Here is a 16,999-nt window from a genome sequence, read left to right as displayed (position 1 = left end):
TTCCTTCTGTTTAGAAACATTATTGTGTGATGCAATAATTTCCTATTTGAAGAGAATGGAACACCTTTTCAAGAAATTAAGAAAATAAATGAAGGTGTCAACAGTTGTTTTAGCAGGCACAGTAGAGATTTATTACTCATGGTGCTTTCTTTTGTTCTTTTTCCACATCAACAGATGTGGAAGTTTTTGATTCTTTAAAAATCAGCTGAAAGCATCCTAAATCCTTTCAATTTTCAAAGTTCAACAGGAGTTAGCAGAAATTATGGCACAGTGTAGTTAAAAGCAAGAGTAGAATACTACACATTTCTGGGACATAAAACCAATGGAAGACGTGATTCTCCTTGCAAATATTTCCAATTATTCCCTTCCACCAAGCAAAAACCCCAGAGTTCTAACACACTGTAATGCTTGCTACCACAGAACAAATGCAAACTTAACATCACTGATATTTTTCACCTTTTTAATAAAAGTCATTTTAAAACTTTCAATGTTACTTTATTTTTATTGAGGAAAATATAACATTTAAAAAATCCTGCTTGAATAAGAAATACTTTCAAACATAAATTAAGAAAAATCTCTTAAACTTCACATTTCTTGCAGCAAGGGCAGATCTTTTGTAAAACACATTCTTACAGATTTACAAAAGCAGTCTGACAAAATAGTTCAAACATTTTCAAGTCTTGTCCTTTTTGTTTCTGGCATTTTCATTTATCAAAGAAAAATTCACCAAAAAAAATCTTTCCTTTCAACCCACCAACTGCTTGGTTCCATAGAGAGCCCAAGGTAAAGTGCTCAGCAGCAGGACTGGCAGTGTCAGATATGAGCTTGCACTTTTTCTACTCCAATGTATTTTGATGGTTCTCGAGGTATGTCTTACTTAAAAAAAAGGCTCCAGTTTTAACTCTGTGTTTACCACCCCTTTGGCCACCTGAAGTTATTCTGTCAGGTTGATTTTTTCCCCCACAAAATGTTATTTCATAATCATAGAATGTTTATAGCTGGAAGGGACCTTAAAGATCATCTTGTTCCAATCTCCCTGCCATGGGCAGGGACACCTTCCACAAGACCAGGCTGATCAGGGCTCCATCCAAGCTGGCCTTACACATAACTTTTCTGGCTTTTCTTCAAAACTGTAGCTTGGGTTAAAACATGCACATATTCTCAGCCTGTATTTTTGAAGAACTGAGGTACATTATAATTTGCTATACAGTGCTAAAAATGTGAGAAGACCAGAGTGTTCATGATTAAAAGAGGTATTTTTTACTAAGAAGTCATCATAGGCATGACAGTTGTACCAGTTAAGAACAGTTGGGCTAAGAGCATCTTCTTATTATTCCATTTAAAACTGAGAAGAGCAAGAGGTGAGGCATTCCTTGGCTTTCCGATGTTTCTTGACATGACAGTGTGAGAATTCCACATTACCTTTTCATTACAGTTGTAAAGGAAACCTATAAGAAAATGTGCAATACAGAGAAAAAGAAGCTAGTTCATCAGTTTGTTGGGGTTTTTTTGTTTGTTTGGGGATTTTTTTGTTTGATTTTTTTGGGGTTTTTTGGTTTGTTTTTTTTGTCAGGAGGAATTCAAGTGACTCAGAGAAAAGAAGTATTTGGAAACTAAGGACAAAATGCCAACTTTTCCTCTGAAACACCTTTAAAAAAAACAAAAAAAAAACCTCTAAGACTCATCAATCCCAGCACTTCAGTAACTAGAAAACATAGTCAAACTTTTAGGAAAATACATTGATATCCAGCCCTGCTGTTGTTATGCATCCCTCAGAAATCACTAGCCCAAAGTGAGGCAGACTGCTTGGACTCCTCAGGAGCTAAATCCCTGAAAGCACAGGATGATTTGAAGTCCAGTCTTTAGAAAAGCCCATATTGTTGAAGATTAGATTCAGACATTAATTTCTGCCACTGATAAGAAAAACATAACCACAATTTCCAGATTCTTGAAGCTTTCAAGTCCTGAAGAATGTTTGTTCCCTTGATTCAGTTTTCATGAAATAATATTAAAAAAATACATGTTTTAATAGATTCCTTTTGATATAATGGCTTTGCAATGTTTTGCTCCCAAAACAATGCCAACAAAAGACTTTCCTTACATAGTTCAACTCTTAAGTATCAAAATAACAGGAACTGTATGGAAAGTACACACAGGTCTGTGCCCATTTTGTGAAGCACACACAATCCATACTGTCTGTGTGGTTTTAAGAACAAAATGTAATCATTGGTCAAAATGACCCAGATTAAGAAAATGCATGAATAAACTTGGTGAAGAGATTTTCCTACAATTTTTGTTTTGTTCAAACCTCAAAGGGAAATACCCAAATGTCTAGATGGTCTTGTTCCACCTAATAAGCAGAGTGTGATCAAAGCCATGTTTTGATCAAATCAGATATCTTTAAATCACTGTTAAAATAATACTTTATTTTTTAATTAAACAAATTTTAACCAAAGTTCTCCTCTGCACCCAGTAAAAACATCATAAATATTAGTTACTCAGCATTCACATCCAACCCTTCCATACTACGTGCCTATCTAATCAAGCAAAACAAAACCAAAATCTGAAATAGCTATCATTAACTTGATCAAAACAACTTGCACGTGAGGAGGGATTATAATGGTTGGATTCTATAGGGGCTGGCTGTAAGAAGGCAAATAAAAAACTAATCTTCTCTTTTTGTTGTGCTTTCTTAAGCCTTTACAACACCATAACATCATTAGAATTTTAAAATCAAAATACAGAGGATACCAAATATCAAAACCAATCAGATGGAAAAAGGATACAATACCTAGTTAAAACAAGCAGACCTGTGGTGACACCAAAAATGAATACATCAAAATATATCCATCAAAATGTATCATTTACCTCTTGTAATACTTGTCCAAGTGTCTCCTGGCTGTGAATGCGCTTCCTGTTGAAAACCCAAACCACACTTATTTCTGCAAAAAGCATTAGGAATCTTGCAAATATCAATTATTTATCCCACTTCCAAAAGAGAAGTTTTATCAGTCTTCATTCCACATCCTTTCCCTTAGGAAATCTTTCTGCAATTCTATGGAGTCTTACTGCAGTCTTATGGAATTTACAATTCTGATTCAGAGCTGAAGCTATTCACATCAGGACAAACTACCTGGAATGAAGCTGGCTACTCACCGCATTTTCTCAAAAACAACCCTGATTATTAAAATAATAGTTGTTAAATTTCATCATAAATCCTAACATTGATGATACAGCTGGTAATTAATTACTTTAGTGTCATCTTCTCCAGCACTAGACATCTGTTATTCAGCAACTGATGCAAGAAGATGTAACAAATACTACCTTTTTTTTGTCATTCGTCCAACATAATCAAAGTGGTAAGCAGTGCATGCAAACACAACAGAATTACGAAGACTTTAAAAAAAATTTTCATCGAGGGAACATGTTATTGCAGTTATTGTTTCCAAGCATCCTGTGATACATGCACTAAAAAGACTAGAAATACAAATAGAAGGCAACATCATTTTACCTGTCTATTTTGGTTGCTACGACCACTGTAAAATTGCCTTCTGTATTGGGTAAGTACGTAGAAGGTATAATGACATAACTTCCTGCAGGAAGCCTGCAAAGTCGGCTGACTTCCTGGGAATAGCAGTGAGGAACACAGCTCACCAGCGGCTCCAAGTGTAGGAAAGAAGTAGTTTGTGGTTTCCAGCTGCTGTTAGGCACCTGCAAAAAAGAATGCAAACATGTCTACCTCTTCTTCTGTTTCAGGTCTCACAATGTTTCATTCCTAGGACACCACAGTATGATACAGTCCATCTCTATTCCACTCCAAATACTCTGCTGTACAGAGCTAGAGAGAAGAGGAATGGGAAAGCTTCCAGAAAACCCAAATGACAGTATTAAATACAGAGGAATTATTCCTAGCATAATGGCATAGTTATTCCATATATCTTTCATGGGCATTATTTCCCAGAGTCAATCTGTGTTTCTCCTAGAAACAGCAAATCCCTTACAAACTGCAAGAAGCCCTGTACTGACAGGCTAACCTTCACCTCTGGCAAATGAGCAATCAAACTGACAAGAAGCCTTACCTGGAAAATATGGAAACCTATTGGACAACACTTGCTATCCAGACAGTGCTGACGGAGGGTGACTTTCACACTGCTTTTTCCTGGTCCTGCAGGGATGGAGAGGGGAAAGCAGGGATTGGTATGGAAGGAGGGGAAGTTCCTGCTACCTCCAGCACTTAGCCCATTTTTCCAGCATCCATGCAGTTGCACTGTCTCCCATTCACCAGCTGGGAGTTCTTCACAGAGGGTAGCACCCATGGGTGGTGGCTTTAGCTCACTATCAAATGTAAGAGAGAAAAGAAACTAAAATGAATAAAACATGTGCTACCAGAATATAAAAAAATCTCAGCAGCTTTTAAACAGCTGCCTACAGTACATTTTGCACTGCATATAGCACTAAGCTGCAGTTCAGAGTCAAGAGGCTACTCATGTGACTACTTCTGATTAGTATTTTAACAAGAGGTAACAGCAGTTTTGTGACAGAAACAAGGCTAGAGCACTACTTGCATGACATCACAGAAAATACAATGCTGTTACCTGGCACTCTGTACAATTCTTCAAAATATTTCTAACATTCCCACTTAATGCTACACTTGTATTTATGTCAACAATTATAAGAAATAAGAAATGTTCTGTTTTAAACCTACCTGAGAGAGATCCTTCCTGTTGAAAATACACGAAGCAAGAAATTCCCTACTGCATCTTTCAGAAAAGTGCTGGGAACAACAAGATAAAAGCCAGGTGAAAGGTCACAGCACACATGGACTTCTCTATCGTAGGAATGGCAGACAGTACCTACAACTGGAGGAGCAGAGAGGGTCTTTGGAAGGTTAAATCGTTTCTTCTCCACCTAGAATAGATGCATAATGATGTGTGGTGGTTTAGGGAAAATGAGTAGCTTTTAATAACACTAATAAATATCAAATATTGTTTAAAACATTTTTAAACCTTTACAAAAGGAAACAAAGACAAGACTATCAGCAGAGAAGCTGAACATCCAAGAGAAGTAGGAAGAGTTAATAGTCAGGAGGAATAAATTTAGGAATGGCTTCAAGTAATCAGCCTGAAATGTCATGCACTAGTTCAGAACAATCCCAAGTGTTCAGTGATAAGAAGAAAATACTAGTCCACTAATAGTTTGTACAGACAGTAACTGTGAGATAAACAGAACCATGCCAGCATAAATCAGAGACAGAAAATTTGTGACCAGTTGAATTGTACCTCTGCCATGGGAAATGAATGATTTTACTCAAATGTTTCAGTAATGCTTTTAAACTTCTATTTGCAAAGAGAAAAATGGCACTTGTGTATTACCTTCCAGACATGCAACCCCACAGCCTGGTAATTCTTTCTCTGTAAGCCTTCAGCTGAAGATGGATTTTTCTCTGCTAAGCGAGTTGGATTTTGAATCCTTCCAGCCCAATCAGTGCTGTATTTCCTGTGTTTCTGCAGCAGAGCAATGCACACCTCACTCGATTCACAGACCCTGAGCCAGAACTTGGGGTTGATAGGGAAGCTGCTGTTGTTGCGGCAGCCACCTGCAGACTGGCCTCTCACCCAGGATCCAAAGAGATTCTGTGAGTGACTCAGCACTTTCTCTAAGAAAATAAGAAAAGCATGGTGTGGATTTCAGACAGAGGAGGCTACTCAATTTTATGATATATGGCAGAGATTGCCCAGCCCAAGAAAACATGCTGTCATAGCCTGACACTTTCCCTAAGCAGAAATTCATGACCAAGATTTTGAGAGGCATGAGAATTAATGTCACAGTTGGTAATGGCAGACTGATGACATGATTTTTACAAGAAACCGTTACTAGAAATCTCACTTATATCTGCCATTAAAAACAAAACATCACAGGGCTGTCCAGAACAACAGCCTTCTAAACAGAGGATACTAGTTTCTCAACCAACTAGCAAGTAAATAGGTTTCAGAGAAATATCAGACTTCTCTAAAGATCTTTAATTTCCTCTTGTCCTTCTTCTCTTCCCAGTAGAGACAGAAAAGGCCTATGGGTCTAAAGGAGAGGGAATAACTGAGAAAGCAAAATTATGGTCTAGTTGCATCCATATGCAATTCAAATCAGTCCTTCCCATTGACATAGTATTATTTGCATGAGAAAGACGTTTTTTCATTCCATACCTGTGTAGAGGCTCTGAAGTTGTCCTTCCTCATTGACTGGAAAGCCCATGGTAATCTCATCAAATTCCCTGAAAAATTCCTCTTCATCAACCCAGAATTCTCCCTCTTGGATCTGTGAGAGGAGTTCTGAAGCAACTACTGGATCTAGCTGGTTCCATCCTTGACCACTGCACATAAGACAAAAGTTACCATTCAGCTCTTTGCCGAGTAGAGCTCCAGAACAATGTTCTGCGAAATATCTTACAGAACAGGACAGTAAGAAGACATTTCTTCCTTTTATTGTGAAGTAATTGCATTCAATATTTCTCTACACAATACTAGCCAGTGAGAGGGATCATAGGAAATACAAGTCATAACTTAGCTAAGAAAACTCAGAAACAACCTAACACCAGACTGGATGCAGAACAGACTTCTGGGTGAAATAGGTGCTTTGTTCACAACAGTCACTACAGTCTGAAATCTGAGAGCAAAATAAAGATTTTTTTTTTTTTAAAGCAGTAAAAAAGTAAAACAAACTGCACTGTGATTGTTCTGAAAGAATTGTAATGCTTTAAATCAAAAACTGCCATTTGTATTAAGCAGCTGGTTACCCCCATGAATCTGCTTGCCAAGTCATAATAAACCAAGAATTTAAACACCTCATTATTTAGGACTCATTAAAAGCTAGTAGTTTCAACATTTTCCATTGTTTCACAACAACGAAGAACAGTTCTGCACTTGAATAAAACAGGGCTCTAAGGCCACCCAATGAAACACTATGCTCTTGCAACTAACTATATGGGAACTTCCTGTTTGACAAAGAAACTGCAAGAGACCAAGTGTATAACCAAAACACTGTCAAAAGCAAAAAACATCAACTGAAGTATCAATTAATGCAATCAAATTATCTTTTTAACTCAGGGAAAACAAACATTTCTACAAAAATGTTCATTAACATCACCATATTGTTACCATATTTTAACACTGAATGCTTGTTCCTTGGGTCAAGAATTGCATGTTCTTTTGTACAGTCAAAACATGCTAACATTTTTCAAAATAAGCTAGTAGGGTCTGCCCTTTCATTCTTGTTGCTTTGCTACTTGAGCTGCCTCACATATTTCTGCGTGTCCTTTAAAGCAGTTCTCTTCTTTATTTCTACTTTATATGGACTCAGTTGCAGCTTCTCCTACCTATAGCAATATACAGAAATGAGAATACACAAGCAACAAGCATAAGCATCCTTCCTTCTGCTATATTTGGTTTTTTAATTACTCCTTTGCTTGTTTTCTGCAGCCAAGCCAGGATGAAATGAGAAGAGTCAAGTAAAACCGAGTGACTACAAGTCACAAACACCATCAAAATGACAGATCAATGCTTAGACCAATGACAGAACAACAAAAAAGCACCACAAAAATCAGAAACAGAAAATCAGCCAACACCTTAAGTCTGTGTCTATAAAAAGATATGATGATTTGATAAACAGGAGTTATTTTAAAAATGTAGATTGCCAGAACTAGGAGATCAAAATTACCAGCATCAGAACCAGTTAGCTGTGTGAACTCCAACTCTCTAAAGGACTCCACACACACTGAAGTCTCTCTCCTCTGCTACAGACTATTAGCAGTGTTTGCCTATGCAATACATAGATAAGCTTTGTGCTTCAGAACTTTCATAAATTACTTTCCAAATGAATATAAAACTGCTCACCCCTCACACCAGGGCCCTTTCCAGCACCGCCTCCCCCAAGGATTTCGTATTCGTAGTAGGAAGATTTCCTTGCCTGACACTTCTGACAGATTCAATGTGTCTATCACAATAAAGGCATGAAATTCTCCTAGTTCACTTGCACCTGAATAGAAAAAAAGCATTTGAGAACAAACAAAAGAATCTGTTCCACATTTTACAATGACATTCAACTATCCTGTGAAAGAAGACAATTTTGAGATACAAAGGAAATTGTTCTTAAATCTGTATTAGAACAGCACAAAGAAACTCCAAACAGTTCATTTTAGTTGTGCCTATATAGAAATAAAGTAACATTTCAAAGTCTATTAACTCACCCTTTGATCTCAAACACCTACAAATTCACTGTGCTGAAATTCATTGGAGTTTTCAAGGTTGCTTTTGAGGTGCTTTTTTGAGGGAGTGCATTTGGGGGTGGGGGGCATGCATTTATTTTTGAGACCTGACCATATTAGCATTCAATATAAAAAGCACTCCTCAAAAGCACCCTCCCATCCTGAACTCAGTAATATCCTTAAATATTTCTTTATCCAAACTTACATAAAATTGCACCATGAAACTGGCACAATACTAGAACCAGCACTTGCATTTGCTAGCTGCCTTGTGCTTTGAAGCCTGTTAAACAGAGACATTTATTATCACCTTGTCTGGAGTTGAGGACTGAACAGCTTATTACACACTGTTCTTTCAGATTCATTAATCTTCTAAACACTGCTTTCTCCAAAACCACGCCAGTCTTCTCTTTCTCCACATTTTTTCCAGGGCCTTTCAAGGTCCATCTTTCAGCAATTCCTCCAGTCAGATCAACCAAAGCATCTGCCACCTGTCCTGCCCACAACTGCTCATAAGATCCATGCACTCTAAAAAATTTTAAAAAATAAATTAAAAACACCAAGAAAAAGTTTGTACAGACAGCAGAACTAAAGACACATGGTTCATGCACACTTGCAACCTCACCATATATCACAATCATGAGTGTACTCTACCTCATAATACAAAGCAGGTAAAATAAAGCACATACTGTTTTATTTACACAGAGTAAAACATCTAAAGAATATGTAAGCCATTGGACATTCCACTGTTTGATGGCAAGTTTATTACATTCTCTCCATCCTATACAAAAACTGCTGTAGTCTAGTACTAATCATTTGTACCTTATTATCCATGCTCTACATTATCTTTTGGGACTTACTAACTGCATTCTGTATAAATAAAAATATTTCTTCCTCCTCAATTATTCTTCATTCACTCTGCACAAATAACCAGAGCAGCACTTCCCACAATAACGTAAGCAAACCAAGAGACTGCACTACCTGAGGTAGCAGATGCAAAATAAATCAAGACTATAATAGAATTATAAGATTGAACAATAAGATCTCTGCAGAAAACAAAGAATATTGCATTTCAAACCACAGAAAAGCTTTAATATGACATTGGTGCTTCACAGTTTCTGCTCAATGTATCTACAGCTGAATAAGTTACTTCATACTTGAAGTCTCCCTCTGCCCTCTGCTGGGAACCACACAATCTTCTATTCAGATTCTTTTGGACATCAGATGTCTATCTTACCACTGTATTTTGTCTCCAAATTGCTTTGTCCATCTGGACAGCTTTTCCATTGATGAGCCATAAACCATAAAATAGCTGCATTTTCAAACACATTAACAATGCAGTTGTCTCTTCTTAAAACTATCAAATAATACAAAAGAGCAGTAAAACTCACTCAACCAGAGCCTCATCTAGGACAAACTTACATAATGTTGTTGCTTTCCATGAAAATATCTGCATGCTTTCTGCTTTTTATTGAGCTCTCATCTCCCCTAGTAAAACATCTTCCTTTAATAAATTAGATAACCAATGGACAGCGACTTAACAAACATCATTTGAATCCTGAAAATTCATTGCCACTCTTACTTTTCATCAGAATTCTCTCCCTGAGACTGTCTTTACTTCATATGCAACTGGAAGCACACCTGACAGATCTACAGTTTAAAGAGTAACTTCTGCACAAGCCAGGATGGGACCACCTGCAGCCACAACACTCAGATCTATGCCCAACGCAGCCAGGTAAAATAAGTAAGCAGAAGAAATACACAAGTATTGTACTTCTGTTTCCATCAATAACTGTGTTCACATACTTTGCATAAGCCTTTTCCAGTAGTGGAAGCCAAAACAGATCCTCTGTCTGACACTGGGAAAAGCAGAGTTTGCCCCCAAGGCAAGGCAGGCGATCATCAATGGTCACTTCCACCCAGTGCCCAAACTGCCAGATCCGGCATTTGAAACAGCCTTGGTAAGACTCATCTGTCCAGCTGGGCTGACCTGGGGGGATTACCTGGAGGGCAAAAGCCAAAATAAAGACAAACAAATAATAAAAGATTTTTTTTTTAACAAAACCAGCTTAAAATATAGTAAATATCAACCATTCGTAACAAGCAAAATAAAATATGATAAAAAAATCAGTGAAACTGAGCATAATGAAGCCAATACTCATATGGCAGCCTGGGACTCTGGAAAAACACACAAATGTCAATTAGGTGAAGAAAACTTCTATAATATAAAACCTCTCCATACCTTGTTCAGTAAGTATTTACTCTTCTGTAAAGCTACACAGGCACACAGGAACCAACAGTCTCCCAAAATTCCTTGTTTTACTTGCACATCCTGCAGATTGTTTGAAAATAACCGAGGAGAAGAACAAATGTCCTAAAATTAAAAGAAAGGAGTTAAAGCCAAATCCTGCATGACATTCTAAGCAAGTCTGTGTTTCAGGGACTGGGAGGGCTCCAGAGATCTCTCATAAAATAAGAGAATTTTTACTTCTAGAAAATTTCCTTTTCAGACACAGCCTAAGTAAAAAATTAAAAATAAATAGCTTGTGGGGGTATTTTGCATGTACTTTGTGAATGTAAATTTAGTTTTCACATGAATTTTAGTACACAACTGTCATCATCAGGTGCAACCTTAGCAGAAGCAGTAATAAGTGAAAGACAATATAATTCATTAGCTCCTTGCTAGACTTATGATCAACTGTGACAGGGCTGATGCCATCCACATTGAACTGCACATCCCAAGTTACAAAATTCTCCAAATTAGAAGGAGGAAAAAACCTTTCCTAGGGCACATAAAAATAGATTAGTTGGTAGCACAATAGGGAATTTCAAATGCAAAGTCCTGAACACTTAATCAGATCTGAAAGTGAGGTTTTAAACTGTTTCTTATATAGAAACACTGCAAGAGATGGAAATTAACTGATCAGTCCTCAGTAGCAATCAAGCTGTAAAGTACAAAAGCAGGAAGCTGCACACTGGACTCCATAAAATCATTTGTTTGCCAATTACACTTGATAGCCAACAGCTCTGTCACTGTTCTACAGACAGCCCCAGACGCAGGGGAGAAAATACAACTCAAGACAGCACACTTTTTTCCTCCATTACATTTTTATAGCCTTTTTTTCCCTCTACACAAAGGAAGTATCATAAATACTTCACTTTAAATGGGTGTACTGCAGAAATGCATTCTAAAGCTTTTAGCTCTAATACAGCTTGCTTTGCAACCCAGCTATAAGTTTAAAAGCAATAGAAGTCATATGACAAATTATAAACTTCGAAAGTTTTCTTTCTTGTATCCAAGACATCAACAACTATAAAAAAAGAAGCAATAGGCTTCTGAAAAATTCTAAAATCCAGTTACTTCTTTTCAAGACAGTTATGCAACATATCAAAACATTGAGGAATGACATAATGCTGCATTCTAAATTGGTATGCACGTTATTTGCATAATGAAACATACTTATAATAAAATATCTGAATTTCTACTACTGCCACGGAATTTAAAAACTCTGCAAGACGATTTAAATCAAACCTACAAACGAGCACCCAGACTTAAAAACTGTAACTCGTGTATTGTTAACACTGACATACATTGGTTTCATCACTTCTGTATTTCTAAACAAGAAAACCAGCCAGAAGTAGCCATCCAATGCTGGCTTGCATTTACTACCTGAAAGCCCAGTTCTGCTAAAATCAGCCTTTTATACCTGAAAACTCACCTTAGGTCTCAACCAAGATATCTCGCCTCTGAACTGGGCAAGCGGGGTACAATAATCAAAAAATATAGAGGTATCGCTAGCCGGAAACGTGGGGTCTGTGTAAAGGTCTCTTGTCACCATTAACTGCTTTTTCTCTCCCAGCATTTTCAACACAATCCTAAGCAGCTTTGCCGGCTGTTGTTACGACTTTATATCGCCAGGCACCAACCTGCAACAAAAGCATCACCGGGGAATTGCGACAGAGAAACAAACAGGCAAGGGGGATTTATTTAGGGGGGGAAAGCCTCTCACACTAACACGGAGCACCTTGAATACCACACCGCTGGCTTCTTCCAGCACCTGATTCCACCCTACACCGCTCAGCTGGAAGAGAAGCCTCTGAGGAGAGCTGCACCCACTTACGTCCCTTTCCCCCCGGTCTGCGCACTCCCTCCACCCAAGGCTCTCCCCCCACCACCCTTTTCCTCACACGCAGGTCCCTCCGCACAAGCCTCCTCCTGCCCACCAGCCCCCGTCCCCTCAAGAGGTGTCGGCCCGGCCCGGCCCCGCTCCACCCTCACCGCGGGGCGGCCCCGCCGCCATTGCCCGGGGCGGCCGTAACCCGGCAACGCAGGCAGGCGCGGCCCCGCCCAGCCCGCGCGTGACGGACAGCACCGCTGACCAATCAACGAGCGCGACGTGACACGCGCCACGCATTGGCTCCGCCTCTCCCCGGCTGAGGGGAGCTGAGGGGTTCTGGAGGTCTGTGAGGCTCCCTGGCCGGGAATACCTGAGGGAAACGGGAAACTGCCCGCGTGGAGTGCGAGCCATGCTCACCTGAGCTGCTCCTGCAGGCGGAGGAAAATGAAAACAAAGTGTTTTCGTGAAGATTGGGACCGAGAAGCTCAGAGAAATTGCTGAGCCTCTGACATAACGGCAAAGGTCACATTTTCGGATAGTTTATCACCATCTAATCGTCCACAGGCTGAATTGACAAAGGAGATATGTTACTGATAGCTACCCCTGATCAGTGAAATACAAAAAAACCGCCTTAAAAATACTGACTTGCTCAAGAACAGTGAACAGAAATACAGAAGTAAGGGCCCCACGAGGCTGTCCTTTAGCACACCCAGGTTTTGGGTTTCAGGGCACACTGAAGGAGGCTCTTGTGTTTTTCATGTTTCAGCCTTTCACATCAGTGTTTCTCAAGGAGCTCAGGTATGGTCAATAAAGCAGCTGCTGAGCCACTGTGGAAGGACAAGGTGTTTACCAAAATATCTAATTTTCACACTTGCCTGTGGTTATGTGTTTAAGTCACCTGGTCCTTAGGTAGAGAGGTCATCTGAACGAGAGAGCTCCACAGAAAACACGGGCCTGTCTGGTTTCTATCACACATGAATGCAGAAATCCTCCTCTCAAGCCAACCTTAGCAACTGGAAACGCTCTCAGGTAACTACAGCTGCTGTCCGCCTACTCACTGGTTCAGAAATAGGTTCTCTGCCCCTTGGTCATGCCCGTTGTACAGACACAAGGCTTCTCCCCTGCATACTGCAAATTTAATCAACAAACAAGACTTTTCACATTGGAGCTTTGACCCTTTCGGGAGCAGAGGAAACACTGCTGGCAGTAAGAATAACCCTCTTGTCCACGGCTCATGCGAGGGAGCTGCAGCTGCCTGGCTGCGAGTAAGTGACACAGGAGAGGTCTGTTGGGGGAGGGAAAGGGGAAAAAAAGGCCTCTGTGTCAGGAACAGTGAGGATCTGATCTGTGTGATTTCACCACTGCATTCTTTAGGAAACAGCGATCTCACTGCAAAAATTCCATTAGAGGACTGATTCTAGAAAGCAGGATAAAAGTTGAGCCCTAACTGTAAATACAGTAGGTCCAGCCTGCAACAAATACCTAACTATATATTTATGAATCTATTCGAAGAAGGAAAGAGATGGGTATTATCTTGATCTCTCAGATACTGACATGTTTTCCTTGCCCCACTGCAAGGTTGGAAAGGGTCAAATGAATCCACTACACAGTTAATGATTTTTTTCTGTTAACCCCAAACTCTTTGGAACAAAAGCAGTGGAGAACTTTCCCTGTTGCGTCTTGGCAATCCTGCTGGATTAAACGGTTCCTGAAGACAAAAGACAGGTAAATTTAGACAGGATGTCTTGAAGATAATATTTTAATACAAAATGACACTTACCTTGATGTCATCCTGTTTCTCAGTCCATTTTAACATAGATGCTTCATTTCTCCTTATAAAGGAGGAAAGAGGACTGAGAGAGGCTGAGTCCTGTTACTATAGAAATTTAAAGAGTTAAAAGAGATTTGTGTCCAGCTAAATAACCAGCTCATTTCCATGTGAATGAAGATAGTCCTTTAGAATAGTGTTTGATATTTTCATGACTGTTTGCCAGTTTTTGGGTTTCATCAACCCCATGTTTGCTTTTGTCTCCAACTCCCGGTGGTTCAAGGATAGGGAGAAGAGTAAAAGTAATCGAGTAGCAGTGGCTGGGCCCAATGTATGTGTTTGTTTCTGCAAGCTGACACATGGGAGCTGTTCACAAGGGAGCTCTTCCAATTCTCTGAATTCCGATACCAGGATTAGGAAGGCACAGGCAATACCCAGCTGACAGTGGTCAGAGCTGTATCAAAGGAACAGCACAGAGTGTCTTTTTAATAGAGATTTTGAAGTGGGTATTTGGAGTTATAGGTCTCTCTCATTACCTCAGGCACACACAGAGAGAGCACAGTTCCGTATTTCCAGCCTGGCTACCACAGCACACAAGACACTGCATCTCAGTAAATATGATTTTGGAAATGGGTCCAATAGTCTGCAAACCCCACTAATGCCATTCCAGTTTTAGAGAGAGACTTGTCTCTAGTGTATTAGAACACCTTCCTTGTGGGGCAAAGGGCACACTGTGTTCAACATAATTCTCTGGACAAGAAATCAGGGTTTAAGACTTGAGTTTTCCAGTGCAAAAGGTACGTGCAGGAAGATGACTGAAGGGAATTGTTCACACAGGTTCAATCATTTATTGCAACTACCTAGTCTCCCTCTGTATGGAGTGAAAAGTCATCTCCAGATTATGGAATAGCTTTTCTTGACCCTCCTTTATCTATAAAAGGTTCTCATGTCCAGGTAAGACATGCACGAACATGCCCAAATTACTACTGTAATTAATGGAAAAACAGGATTAATCCACAATATTAATAAAACATTATTTTAAAGTTGATGTGGAATATACAGCAGCATTTGAGATAATTTGGGTGAAACAGTGCAATTTCCACTTTTAAAGGATACTGAAACATCATGTTTCACCCAAGCTAAATCTATACATGAAGCTGTGGAAGACACCTTGCAGCAATAAACCAATCAATCAGTTTTCTTTAAGAATTAAGAAGTATTTACATGAGAAAGAGGTAAGTAGTTTATATGCGAGTATGTAGTTTAACTTTCACCAAAAAAAGCACTAGTTTCCAGAGCTGGAAGATGAAACTAGACAAATCCAAACTAGACATTAGATATGCATTTCAGGAATTCATACCTAATGCATTCATAATCAACAGCTAGACCAACTTACCTGGGGCTTTGGCAAAATCAGTGTCAAACTGTGTCCTCACAATAGACAATAATTCCATGCCTCAGAGGACTTGGCTTGATAAATCAAGTATGATTTATCACTTTATTTATAAGTAAGTGTGGCTTGATAAATCTCACACTGTGATTTCTAGTGCTATTTCTTTTATACACCAAGTCTGATATTGTGGACAGAGTGGCTTTAGGCTTTTATCAATCTATAGTAAAAAGTGTGAAAATAAGTGTGATGTGATTTTAGAGTGTTGACTGTATACTCTGTTGTTCTATCTTTGGATAAACAGGAAAAACAGACTGAAGAAGTGTACTTGACCTAAGTGAATTGTGCAGCACATGAGCTTAGATGTACAGAAGGTCCTGTGTTATCCGAAAAAGGCAACGGCCAAGGGCACTGCAGTGCAAGAACATGAGAGAGTTGTGGTCAAAGAATATTTGGGATACTTGCTAGAATTGTTCTTGGTTGATTGTGTGGTTAAGATGTTGCAATGTACCATGACAACAAAATTGCTGATACAGGCTTAACAAAGTAATACTGTAGCTAAGAAAAATTATGTTTAATGTATCAACAAATGCGGCTATAAAATGCAAAAAAATTAAGTTAGAAATATTCCATTTTATTAAAAGGTTTGGCTCTTCGGAATTTTCCCACAAGTGGTATTTCTAGATCCTCTGTTGCCCTGCTCAAAGCTGCAATGAAATAAAGTAATAGTTTTCATTTTCAAAATAAGATAACCTGATCTCTTGGCATGTGTTTAAATAAAACCGATTTGCTGTCTAATCTGACTTAAACAGATCAGAAATAATGTACCAAAGATAACGCAAATAAATAGTTTCTATTTAATCACAGTCTAATTTGGCTGTCGATGTGGAGTCTACTGCAAATCAAGACAGAAAGTAACCTGAAGAACCAATTTATTTTCTGTCAACAAAAGGAAGGCTTATCTCCACAAACTTGCTGCCAATTTTTTGTCTCTCCAAAATAAAAATGCACTCCTCACTCACAGCGGAAATGGAAGTACCTGGAGGAGGATGCATGGAATGCTTTGAAAAAAAATCTTGCTCTGCTTGTGTGTTTCAGAAAACAAGTCTGTAAAAAAAGCCATTTCATAGGATCTCACAGAGGTGAGAACAGAAACACTAACATCATGTGTTCTTTAATCCGGAAACAGTCTGTTCAGTTCAGCCAGCATTTCCTTGCTCTGACGGGTGTATATGCAAACACACAACTGATCTGATGTACTTCTGTCAGTTCTAGTAACAATAGATAATATTTACTTTTGATTATTTGCTTTCACCACCTCTCCAGCACCTTCCTGTGCAGCTTTGAAATAGCTTCCAAACTCCCCCTATGCTGCACCCCAGAAAAGGACAGAACAAAGACAATATAGCAAATGAGCTCCTCCACACAGCCATAGCAGAGACGCCAAAAAACTGCCCAAAAGGCTGAAC

The 16,999-nt window shown here is 39.0% G+C and overlaps 1 protein-coding gene across 5 annotated transcripts; it reads right to left on the bottom strand.

Annotated features, from left to right (window-relative positions):
• Positions 1-104: 104 nt before the first annotated feature.
• On the bottom strand, positions 105-12,622 carry CAPN10 (calpain 10). Of its 5 annotated transcripts, none has more exons than XM_085069243.1 (13): positions 12,534-12,622; positions 11,974-12,181; positions 10,497-10,628; positions 10,061-10,257; positions 8,565-8,782; positions 7,887-8,028; positions 6,201-6,367; positions 5,373-5,656; positions 4,706-4,908; positions 4,080-4,335; positions 3,512-3,711; positions 2,869-2,914; positions 105-1,448 (listed from the first exon to the last, which is right to left on the bottom strand). In XM_085069243.1, exons 2-13 carry the CDS (start codon positions 12,115-12,117, stop codon positions 1,419-1,421), a joined length of 2,019 nt encoding a protein of 672 aa, XP_084925369.1. In that variant the 5' UTR covers positions 12,118-12,181; positions 12,534-12,622; the 3' UTR covers positions 105-1,418. The 5 variants fall into 5 exon arrangements, with proteins under 5 accessions (XP_084925369.1, XP_084925374.1, XP_084925370.1 ...); XM_085069248.1 differs by having other exon boundaries at positions 4,080-4,165; positions 4,854-4,908; XM_085069244.1 differs by lacking the exon at positions 12,534-12,622 and adding an exon at positions 12,265-12,336.
• Positions 12,623-16,999: the final 4,377 nt, after the last annotated feature.

This window comes from Lichenostomus cassidix, chromosome 9 (genome assembly GCF_008360975.1).
Source record: "Lichenostomus cassidix isolate B80296 chromosome 9, HeHo_3.0, whole genome shotgun sequence".
Taxonomy (NCBI): domain Eukaryota; kingdom Metazoa; phylum Chordata; class Aves; order Passeriformes; family Meliphagidae; genus Lichenostomus; species Lichenostomus cassidix.
The sequence above is the reverse complement of the archived record's forward strand: the minus strand, read 5'-3'. Positions and strand labels throughout refer to the sequence as shown.